The sequence below is a fragment of the Leptopilina boulardi genome, unplaced genomic scaffold (genome assembly GCF_019393585.1).
Source record: "Leptopilina boulardi isolate dan_hultmark-lab unplaced genomic scaffold, ZJU_Lbou_2.1 LbouV2_318, whole genome shotgun sequence".
NCBI lineage: Eukaryota > Metazoa > Arthropoda > Insecta > Hymenoptera > Figitidae > Leptopilina > Leptopilina boulardi.
This window is the reverse complement of record NW_026137883.1, coordinates 560,839-573,608: the sequence shown is the minus strand read 5'-3', so window position 1 is coordinate 573,608 and position 12,770 is coordinate 560,839. Positions and strand designations below refer to the sequence as shown.

Here is a 12,770-nt window from a genome sequence, read left to right as displayed (position 1 = left end):
TATACAGTGAAGCGAGTTGCGCAGGCGTGCATTTTTGCACCAAATATACTTATATTTGAATCAAATATTCATTTATTTCTTACAAATAAACATTTTGTATTAAATGCAAATAATTTTATATATTTCTGAGAATAAACCACAAATATTTCGATTAAATATCAGTTTATTTCTTTTAAATAAAACATTTATTTGTAACAAATAAAAAAATTTTAAATATACATTTTTAGTTAAAATAAATATATCATTTCTCTGGGTGTATTAATTTACTTTTGTACGGAGAAAAAATTGATCATAAAAAATTATTACGTGATTTTTAAAAAAATATTCTCACCTGCAGACGATGAATTTGAATTGCCAGTTGTTAAATCCACAATAAAAGGATTATAAAATGGTTTATTATCAAATGACGACAACGGAGTTTGTGGACTCACAGATGATTGATTCGAATAATTCGTTTTTTCATGATACTCCTACAAAAAATTTACTAATTATTATTTTTTTATAACAAATTTTAAAAAATTAACTAAATTCTATTTAAAAATTATATCTTTAAAGGTTTGAAATTTAATTCTCTTTCTGATATTTTTTAATTTTAATTTTTTTTAATCTCAAATTGAAAAAAAATTCTTCTAAAGTTACATTTCAGTATTATTTGATAGTAAATATTAAAACTAATTTTTGGAAATTGTCTATTATAACAAACCTGTTTTGTTGAATAAGTAGGTGCTTTTGGATAAATAGGTGTAGTTGGTGTTTGAGGTTGGTCCTTATCCACGACCCATTTCTCAGATCTTTTTCTGCGTTTTGCAAAAATTTCTGCTCCTGAAATGAAAACACATTTCTTTTTCACATTCATTTATAAAAAAAAGTTTACATTACTATAAATTTAAATGTACAACAATATTTTAAAATCTTAAGTAATATTAAGACTCGAACTTTAACGCCCACATGGGGCTCCATTTCATTTCATTGGCTACTCTTCAAGGTCATGAAGCGGTGATTGGCTATTGTTTCATGACCTTCAACAAACGACCAATAAAATGATGGTGACCATGAAATCGAACATAGAGAGGCAACTATTTCATCTCGACTGTCAAATTTATATCTATAGATAAATATCTACCAGATAAAATGAAAGATATAATTTATAAAATTTTATAAAAATAAAATGAAAGATAAATAATGAAAAATTACAACGAAAAAGAATGTCAGAAAATTTTTTAATTAATCCATATGTAGTGATATTAATGTATCGCAACAACACGGATATAAAAGAAGGAAAAGTGATTTGGTTATTTGAGAACACTTGTTCTAATACAAAATAATTATTAATTTCTATACAGGAACACCCAAAGAAATGTTTTTATTTGAACCAATTATAATTATAATTAAAAAACATAAAGTATCCCGTGCAGAAATTACCACTTTTCATCCCGATTACCGACCTGGCCCCGAGTTAGTAAAAATGTTTACTAATTTGTAATAGTGACTCACTTTTTGCTTATGAATTAGTAAAATTTTACTAATTATTAGTAACTTTTACTAACAATTAGTAAAATTTAACTAATTCTAAAGCAAAAAGTGAGTCTCTCTTAAATTTTACTAATTATTAGTAAAAGTTACTAATTCAGATTTAGAGAGTAAACGAAACAATTATTCAAATAATTTTTTTCAACTTTTATTTTATTTCCATTTTATAAGGTATTTTTTTAAATGCAGATTCATAAAATAAAATAATATTGATTAATTTTATTGTTTTATTTATCAATTAGAGATCTAAATAATTATAATTTATTGAAAATTACAATTACTATAAGATCGGGCAAATTAACATGGCCCTGATCGTGTCCCGACCAGGATTCCAGATCAGGCAAATTGGCATGGCCCCGGTCGGGTTCCCTGTTTCATTTCAATCTGCTGCGACTTTGTGCTCCCTGCATGCTTCTGCCATCTGACGGCGACAGAACGCAATGAACTTGTCATTATATTACTTTCCAACTTTTCGTTTTACAATCGCGTTTTTGTATGGATTCGCATAATATTTTAGATTTGTGAAATTTATAAGATAAGGATCCTTGGTGTTTTGGCCGATTTTGTAAAAAGTGGCCGTGTTTCGAGAAAAAAGTATTTTAAAATCAAATGTTCATCATTTTCACGTTCACTACCGTTTATATATAGGGCGATAATTAATCGCAATTACTTTATTTCAATTCAAATGGACAAAAGTTCGGGTACTTCTTGTTGCTCAAGATTTTGTGTCTAGAATATTGGGTCAAATTATAGTTACTATAATGTCGCTAACAGCATTTGATTTAATAGATTGATCTAAATTTTTTTTGGAGATGTCTAAAATGTAATTGGAAATAGCTCATATGTGGGAAAATTGTGATATTTTGTCGAATTAGTTATTATAATAACTACAATATAGTAACAACATTATAAATTTACCTATGTCAATTTCTGCGTAGGGGTAATATTTTTTAATCGTAATATTATCTTAATATTAAGGTAATGTTAAGTGATGTTTGAGGACAGTTTTTCTCTAGATGCAACTTGAAATGAACCACGTCAGAATTATTTATTTGTACAATATATGAAATTATTGTATTATAACTCAATTTATTATTATTAATAATAATTCACTTCTTTTTTCTCCTTGTATAAAATAAAGATAAAAGAAGGAAAAAACTTTTTTTCTCAATATATATTTTTCATGTTATCAATGAAATATTACGTTTCTTTTTAGTATAAAAGCTTCTTGAAATATTAAATTAAAATCACTCAAGTTTCTCTGAGGACATTTGTCTCTTCTATACAAACGGTACTACATTTTTTATTTCATAAATTATTTTAATTTCTGAAATTTATAATTAATTTTAATGATAATTTATTTTTTAACGCTCATAACTCCCTTAATCCTTTGAGGATCAAATTTTTTCTTTAAAAAATCACGATTTTTAACCAATTTTTCAGCGAAACTAATTAAGGATTTTTGTCTCAAAACTAGTTTGAAATTAGAAATTTATTAAACTGAAAAAATGAAAAACATTGTTTCAATATTCAGTTTTAAATATATAAAGGAACTTATGCATAAGAAAAATGTGTTCCTGAAAGGGTTAATGAAATTATGAGTATTCAAAAATAAAAAATCATTAAAAGTATGAAATTTTGAAAAATTCATATCTTGTGAACGACTTTCTGTAAAAAAAATTCAAAAAAATAGAAGGTGTAAATGCAAAATTTAAAACGATAACAATTTTTAAAAACAAATTGTTTTTTCATATTGTCATTATTCCTTTTTGTTTATTTTTTTTTTCGTAAAATAATCCAAACTAACGTATATTGGTTTTAATCTTGGGAATTTTCCTTCTTTTTATTTTTTCTCATTACAAACAAACGTTGCTTAACAAAAAAATATTTAAATGCACGAGACTGTATTTTCATGATCACTGATTACGAATTTGTTATAAAATTTTTTTGCTATTTTTTCATATTTAGCAATAACTATCCGATTTTTAAATAAATTCCTAGGAAGAATTAGACAAAGAATCGGAACAAAAGTTGTGTATTTTTAAAGAAAAAAATAATTTAAATTTTAATAAAGCTTCGGTGAAATTTTAAATAATTTAATTTACAAAATTTTAAACAATTAGAAATTGCATTTAATTCAAAATTAAAACTATTTATGCATAGGAAACGATTTTAGGTAACATAACCTAAAAATAATGTTTTAAAGTTATATTACCCAAATCGTTTCCTATGCATAAAAACTTTTAATTTTTATTAAACTGCAGTTTATACTTAAAATTTTTTTTAATTAAAATATTTAATATTTCACAGATATATGTATATGATGTATTCCACGCCAAAGTGAAAGATCATCTGCAATTGCATCTATAACTTTTGTTGGAAAGTTTTTTTTAAATTTTGCATATTTTACCCAATAAAAACGAAAAAACCATAAATTTTGAGACTTTTTTTTATGGTTTTCACTAAAAAATCAAATTTTTGGGTATTGTCACTATGATTATCGTAATCAGCGCATCAAAATACATAAAATTACGTAGTATAATAAAAAACCAAAAATATTTTTAAAACATTCAAAATTCAATATTTTTTGAAAAATTCCGAAAATATTGTAAAAATCGCTTGCCCATTATCGGGCTAGGTTTAAAAGTTTCGTAATAAGTAGTTTTTTAAAAAAAAAATCGATCAGTACGTCAAATGAGATAAATGACTTTTTATCATTAGAACTCAAAAATTTGATAGTAATATCGTTTAAAAAAAATTTTTGAGTTTTTTTTTTTTTGAAAAGTACGTTTAAAAACACACATTTTGAAAAAAAAGACTTTTAAAATTGATGCATGTTTAAGGAAGTTATGAGCATTCAAAAATTATAAATGTCATGAAAATTCTCCAATTTTCAAAATTCCATAACTCAAAAACGGCTTGCTAAAAATATTTGAAAAAATTCATGGAAGTTAGTCTCAATTAGTATACTAAAAGTAAAAAAAATCGGAGATGCAATTGCAGATGGACTTTCACTTTCGCGTGGAATACATCATATCTATATAAGTGTATAAAAATTTATCAATGTTTTTAGAAAGATAAATAAAAATGAAAGGATACACATTTTTATTCACGCTAATTACAACACTGATAGTATTGTTGTCGTCTTGTGTTATGTCGCAACTAACATCACCAAGATCAACTTTTCCACCTACTGGAAGCACCATACCTTCAATAATAACGACAGGAACACCGGACTGCATTAAAAATGGAAAACGGTGCAAAAGAGACGGAAGTTTGGGCATTTGCTGCTCAAGATTTTGTTTACAGCAAGCTGGGGCACGTTATGGTGTCTGTCGTCGTCGTTAGTTTTATATATGTACACTGAGAAAATGTTTTGTATAAAGTTTACTCAAAAAGTTGGTGGGGATATATGTAAGTTTTACTCAACTTTTGAACGAACTGTGACACTCGCAGACGAATAAGTACCCAAGTAAAGCATAAAGTATAATACCAAAAGTAAATCAGTTTATGATCAAATGCATTCTATAGTTTAGTCTAACATTTGTTTTCATCTTTACACTATACTGTTTGAACACACTTTAAGAAATATATTTTAATAAACATACAAGAGAATTTTAAATATTAGAAAAATGCCCATGTGTAGCCATTTTACATAATTTTTGACTATATACTTTAAACAAATCGTTTTCTCAGTGTACCTATATATGTGATGCTCCATAAAGGAAGGGACATTACGTCAAAAAAATTTAAAGTTATGTTTAGTGATAGTTTTACTCACGAACCCTGGCGAATTGTATGATGCGAATGCTCCACGAAATTGGCGGAGCATTCCTGGAACAAGAGGTTGAGATTGAAATTTTGTCTCAAATATGTATATAAAAAAAAGATGAAATATATAGTTAAATGATTGAAACAATAAGATTTATGTTTTTTATGATGATTATTGTTAAATAATTATAAAAATTTAATGTTTTTATTAATTTCAATCTATTACAGTTTATTATTAACATTTGTCGATAAAATTAATAGAGCCGCGCTTTTTAGAAGGTAAGCGCAGCACTTATTTTCCTTTCCTTAAATAACTCCAGTAATTTTTTTATCAAAAGCAAATCTTTTATTTGTTAAACTGAAATATTGGTCAAAAAAATGTATTATTTTATAAGTCTAATAATAAATTTTGTGATTTTTTGAATTCGTCGACATCCCGGCAAGAAGACTGGAATAGAAAAAAATTAAAGTTATTTTATACTCGTATACGAAATTGATAAATTTTAATTCCATTTAATACCTGATTTTTCCACTTTTTCAAAGTGATCGAAATAAAATACATGGACAACAAAATGAATTACACTTAATTCTAAAATTCGTACTGCATTACGTAAAAATCGGTAAGTGTGCTTTCTATTATAATGACAATTGTACATATTTTTGTACATCGAAAATAATTTGCTCATGCTTTTATTTAGAAGTAATTGAAATGAATGAACAAACAGTTTTTATTTTTTTGAATTTTATTTAACACAACTTTATCCGCGTACACATTTAAACTGAACTCTCATAACAATCTGATAGTAATTTTCTTCTTCTTCCCCTTCTTCTTCTTCTTCTTCTTCTTCTCCTTCTCCTTTAACACAATCCGGTTACCTGAAATTTTAATTAGTTTCCCATACTGCAGGCGCCAAACAGTCGGGGAAAAACCCAAACCTTTCGACAAGGTTATCTCTGTTTATTATTATCCTTTTATTGTTCGAAATACGAAATTTTTCCTATTTTACAAATTACAATTTTAAAATAATTATTTTTACTTCGTCGATAAAGACTGAATGCCCAAACAGTTCAGCCTTTGATCTTTTTTACTAGGGACTGAATGCCCAGACAGTTCAGTCCTAGTCATATATCTGAATGTCTTAACAGTTCAGCCTTTTATTCACCCACTGAATGCCTAAACAGTTCAGCTCATCTGATCGTGAATTAATTTTAATTTATAGAACAAACAATAAAAAATTTCGAAACACAAGTTACCAACCCAAAAAATAATAACAATAATAAATCAAATTTTCATTCTTTACAATTCTCCACCCAAGTACAAGGATCAAGGTCCTTGTACTTCTGATGCCTTTATCAAGCGAATTAATTTATTGGATGATCGGATAAAGGTACCCTTCGTTGTTCTTACTGTCACTGCGCGAATACGGTCATCAGTACCAGGATACACCTTTTCAATCACTCCTTTCGGCCATGAGTTTCTTGGCTCTTGAGTATTTGCTATTAATACGACATCGCCTATTTCCAAAGGATTGCTTTCCGTTGTCCATTTTTGCCGTGGCAATAATGTTGGCAAATATTCTCTCAACCATCTCTTCCAAAAGGCATCTGCAAAATTTTGAGCCTTTCTCCATTGGGACCAGTTGCATTCGGCAAGCATATCAAATCGGGAATTCAGTGTTTGGCTAGAGGAGGTTCCTATGAGGAAATGGTTAGGAGTTAGTGCTTCTTCATCCTTGGGATTGAGTGAAACATGTGTGAGTGGTCTTGAATTGACACACTGCTCTATTTCGGCAAACAATGTCAGTAACACTTCCTCGCGAGGTGCTTGCTCTCTCAATATAATTGATAATGACACCTTTACGGACCTGATCATCCTTTCCCAAGCGCCTCCCATATGAGGCGTGTCTGGTGGTATGAACCTCCACTGAATATTATTTTCAATAGCAAATTTAGTTTGTATCTCAGTATCTAAAGTTTTCAATTTTGCTCTCAATTCATTGTCTAGTCCTCTAAAGTTGGTCCCATTGTCCGAATACATAATTCGCGGTTGTCCTCTTCGTGCGATCAATCGGCGTAGGGCCAGTAGAGTTGAATCTGATGTAAGAGTGTGGACTATTTCAAGATGTATGGCTCTTGTGGTCATGCAAGTGAACAAAGCACCCCATCTTTTCTCTCTTCTTCGACCTACGGCCACCCACATTGGGCCAAAGTAATCCACTCCACAGTGTGTAAACGGTCGTAGATGGTAAGCCAATCGTGCCTCTGGTAAATTACCCATCAATGGTGTTTTTGGTTTCTCCCTTCGCAATTTGCAGAATACACATTTTGTAACTATCGATTTTAAAGTTGCTCTTAACTTGGTTATCCAGAACCTCTGACGTAGCTCATTGATAACAGTATTATTGTTACCATGTTTCATCCTGATGTGATATTCCTTTATCAACAAACGGGTAATTTGATGATTTCCATCTAGGATGATAGGCTCGTTTTCTATTTCCAGTCTTGAGTTACTGGGTATTCGACCACATACTCTGATTAACCCATCACTATCTAGTTTTGGCATCAAAGATTTTATTGAGCTATTCTTCTCAACTTGATTCCTTTTCCGTATTGCGGATATTTCCTTCTGGAAACTTTGTCTTTGTACTTCTTTAAATAGCGAAGTTTCTGCCCTGGTGTAATGATTTACGGTTAACTGCGTGTTCCTTTTCCTTTTCCATTTCTCTATTGCTAGCAAGGTACATGCTGTGCTTCCTAATAATCGTTTCCAACTTGAAAATCGATTAGCTTCCGGAATACTTGGCTGCGCATGGCAAGTCAGAACCACTGCTGATTTCCGCTCCTTTTCTATTTCTCCTAGGTGATCTTCATCAATGAAATGATCTTCATTTGGCAATGTAATATTTTCTGACTTCAAAAGGGCAGGTCCGGTAAACCATTCCGTGTTAGTGTCAATTCTAGGACTCGTTGAGCGTGTCGCATGATCTGCTGGGTTCAAGTTCGTTGGTATCCATCTCCACTCGGCAATATTCGTCAGCTCACATATTTCGCCCAACCGATGGGCCACAAAGGTGTGATAAATTTTTGGGTTAGTTTTTATCCACGCTAGAACAGTACGGGAGTCACTCCAGAACACACGTCGGTCAGCCTTTATGGTGTGTTCCGCTTCGATGGATCTCGCTAAGCGACTTCCTAATAGAGCAGCTTGTAATTCGAGTCTTGGTACAGATATTGGTTTGAGCGGTGCAACTCTGCTTTTACTTATAATAATATTTGTCTCTATTGTCCCATCTTCAAATTGAAATTTCCAATATGCGACTGCGGAATATGCCTTTATGCTGGCGTCACAAAATATGTGTAGCTCAGTTACTTTCTTCATACCGTATTTTGATGTGTAACATCGAGGAATGGAACACTTAGCTACTTGTAGAAGTTCATTCAACCAAATCTTCCAGGCTTTAAATTCAGCTTCTTGAATTTTTTCATCCCATTTGACACCACTTGCCCACACATCTTGCAGAATAATTTTGGATTTTATTGTAACAGGAGATATAAATCCTAGTGGGTCATAAATCGACATAATTACTTTTAAAAATTCTCTTTTAGTGGGAATAATTTTCCCTTCAAGTAATTTTGGTGACACAGTTTGTATGTTGACGTTGAATTTAAGCATGTCTGTTGTTGTCTCCCATCTCAATCCAAGTGCCTTCTCATATTTACTATGTGTGGATGTGGATAAATCAAGTTTTATGTTCTTCATGTTTGTCGTATCATTTGATGGGAGAGTTTTCACCACTTCTTTGTTATTACTGACCCATGTATGCATATGAAAATTTGCTTGGTGATTAATTTCGGAAACCTGATTGATAATCTTCATTGCTTCCTCTGGTGTTTGGTAACTGTCCAAGAAATCATCGACATAACTATTTTTTATTATTGACTCCACGGCTTCAGGCATAGCATCTTTGTAGGTCTCTGCATTTTTGTTCTTAACGTATATAGCGCTAGTAGGCGATGATTTAGATCCGAATATAAGTGATGTCATAATATACTCATCTGGTTCCCGCTTCCTGTCCATACCTCTCCAAAGAAATCTTTGGACGTCTTGATCCTTTTCACATATCTTGACCCTTAGAAACATATCTTTAATGTCACCTTTAATTCCTATTGGATGCTGTCGAAATCTCATTAACACGCCAATAAGTGAGTTAAGTAGTGTTGGACCTGCTAGAAGGAAATCGTTTAAACTTTTACCCTTCCACTTCGCCGCTGCATCAAATACTATTCTTACTTTAAGTCTTTCTCCGTTGAAAGTGGTTACTCCGAAATGTGGAATGAACCATATAGGTACTCCTGTTGGTTTTGTTGTGACCTTCTGAGCATATCCATTTACTATAAATCTGTCCATCTCTTTGCAATATGAAGACGCGAATCTTGGATCTCTATCAAGTCTTTTTTCTAGATTATTTAAACGCTTGCAGGCCATCTCATGACTATTTTCTGGTATTACCTTATCCTCCGTTTTCCACAATAATCCCGTTTCCCATTCACATTCCGATCTCCGTCGAGTTGTTTCTTCTAATATTTTGTTTGCTCTTGCATCATTTTCATTTATTTTCTCCTTATTCAGCACCCCTAATGAGTCTATTTGAAAGTACGTTTTCACCATGTCATGTAGGCTTGTGTCCGATTCATCGAATTGTTTACAATGACTGTTTGTCTTCGTATTTTTTTTATTTTCGGAACATGATAGTGTTATATTGAATTCTTTGTTATCCTTTTTTGTTCGTCCGTGGACTACCCAACCTAACAACGTTTTTGATGCAATTAATGACCTATTGTCTGTTAACTTTGTTTCGTGAGTTACAAGGAGTTCCCAGTTATCTTGTCCGACGAGAATTAAGGGTTTGGCGTTCACGTATGACTGTAGACGTTCACCATCATGTTGGTGTAATTCAAATATAGCTCGTTCTTCAATAGTTTGAGTTGGTAGATTTAGTTTGGGTATAGCAGTAACATTATGTAAATTATATTGTCCGAATTCTCCCCGTATGGTTAATGATACCCTTTTACTTGTAGTCTCAACATGACCTGCGTCTCCTATGCCTTTAATACTAATATTTATTGACGGACCATTTGCTCCAATACCATTTGCTAGTTTTGAATCCACTAATGTAATTGTTGATCCGTCATCCAGTAAAGCGTATGTCTGAATAGACTTTATTGGTCCTATCAATGTAACTGGAAGTATTTTCAACATCCCTTGGCCACCGCTTAGTCAGCTTTGTTGATTTTCTTCCTGACATTTCTCAGATTCTTCAGGCATTTTTACTTCTTTATCTTCTTTAGGATTATGCAACAGACTATTATGATTCCTTTCGCATCCTGCGATTCGACAATTTAATCCTTTACATTTTTCACTCAAATGACCTTTCATTAAGCACTTAAAACAAGCTTTATTTTCTTTAGCCCATTTCCATTTATCACACAATTTTAAGTCTTTAAAACCATAACATCTATATATCTTATGGCCGATTTTATGGCAAAATCCACATTCCTTTTTAGACATTTTGTCACTATTATGTGTCGATTTATCTTTCCTAGTGGGTTCTTGTGACGTAGTGACCATCACTGCTTGCGGTTTCAATTGTGATTTTCGGTGAGGAGGGTTAGTTGTTCGGTTATTTAAGGTTGTCAGATTTTCGTGAAATTTGTTGGTCCCAGCTTGGCAAGCCATTTGAGCTTCTTTATATAAGTATTCAGATAAAAGAATCAATTTTGGTTTATCTTTATTATGTTCGCTTATGTAGCGATTGTATCCATAAATTAATCCGCTGGGCATTTTTGAAATAATTTCTGATACTACACTGGGGTTATGTAAATGTCCAACGTGGTTCAACGCTTGTATGGCTGCCACTCCATTACGTATCTTTGTTGCAAACGAAATAAGATCGATTTTTCCAGCTTGCATTTTTGGCAAAGCTTTTATGTCTTGTATGACTTTTTGAATTATACTCTCAGGGTTGCCAAATCTCAACTCTAAGGTCTGCATAATTATCTGTGGGCTGCTCGCTGTTAACATCAGTGCATCTACAGCTTCCCTCGCTTTACCTTTTAACGAGTCATATAACCGCGATATATTTTCTTTTTCTGAGTATTTTCCTACTTCAGTGGATGTTTCGTAGGCTTGCTTGAATCGGAGCCACTCCAGAGTATTTCCTGAGAATTCTGGAAGTCCTTTAGCTGCAGTTAACCTGCTAAGTAATAATCGTGAATCAAGTTCTGTATTTGGTAATCTGTTGTTATTAATAACTTTTAAACGCTCCGCCTGTGTGTCTGAAGGCCTGTCGAATTCGTCTTGCCCTTCCCAATATGGACGGGATTCTTCTCTCCAACGATTAACGTATACATCACAATGTTCTTTAGATCTCGTCTGATTTTCGTTAATCATTACTTCTGAACATTCATCAGTTTCGATATCCTTTAGTCCCGCAGATAGTTTGGCGTTAATCAACTCCAATTCTATCTTCTCTCTTTCTTGAAGCATAGCTCTTTTCAATTTAGCTGTTTCTTCAGCTGCATCCACTATCAGACGACGTTTTCTTGAACTTCTGATACTCGCTGAATTGGATGAATTTGACATTGGTATGGTATCATCACTTGGTCCACATGTTGATTGTCGCTCTTGATTATCTTGTGTCTCAACTACAGAAGATCTTGTATCCTGTTGATTTGTGACAACTTCTTTTATTATAGGTCTTCCTCCAGGGCGGGTATTTGATGAAACTGTAGACATTGTGAAAGATGTGACACGAAATACACTACTTTTCAAACTCTTTACGCAGAATAAAACTATAATATGTTCTATATTACATTAATATTAATTTTAGTTCAATGAAGTAAACAATTCCTAAAACACAAATATTTAACACTATTTAAACACAACACCAAAGGGATAAATTAAACACAATCACTAGCACTTTTAACACAATATACGTACACGTTATCTGTTTGTTTCACTACCGGATAAAGATTCCCGGGTTTCGGCACCATTTGAAATGAATGAACAAACAGTTTTTATTTTTTTGAATTTTATTTAACACAACTTTATCCGCGTACACATTTAAACTGAACTCTCATAACAATCTGATAGTAATTTTCTTCTTCTTCCCCTTCTTCTTCTTCTTCTTCTTCTTCTTCTCCTTCTCCTTTAACACAATCCGGTTACCTGAAATTTTAATTAGTTTCCCATACTGCAGGCGCCAAACAGTCGGGGAAAAACCCAAACCTTTCGACAAGGTTATCTCTGTTTATTATTATCCTTTTATTGTTCGAAATACGAAATTTTTCCTATTTTACAAATTACAATTTTAAAATAATTATTTTTACTTCGTCGATAAAGACTGAATGCCCAAACAGTTCAGCCTTTGATCTTTTTTACTAGGGACTGAATGCCCAGACAGTTCAGT

At 31.8% G+C, this 12,770-nt stretch overlaps 1 protein-coding gene across 5 annotated transcripts in view; it reads right to left on the bottom strand.

Annotated features, from left to right (window-relative positions):
• Window positions 1-12,770, bottom strand: part of LOC127284116 (putative uncharacterized protein DDB_G0282133) — a 62,506-nt gene that overhangs the window by 9,208 nt on the left and 40,528 nt on the right. For all 5 annotated transcript variants that reach the window (XM_051309417.1, XM_051309414.1, XM_051309416.1 and 2 more), the window contains exons 7-8: window positions 704-822; window positions 332-470 (exon numbers count right to left, since the gene is read on the bottom strand). In XM_051309417.1, the coding sequence (XP_051165374.1) occupies window positions 332-470; window positions 704-822 (258 nt within the window). The remainder of the gene's footprint in view (window positions 1-331; window positions 471-703; window positions 823-12,770) is intronic.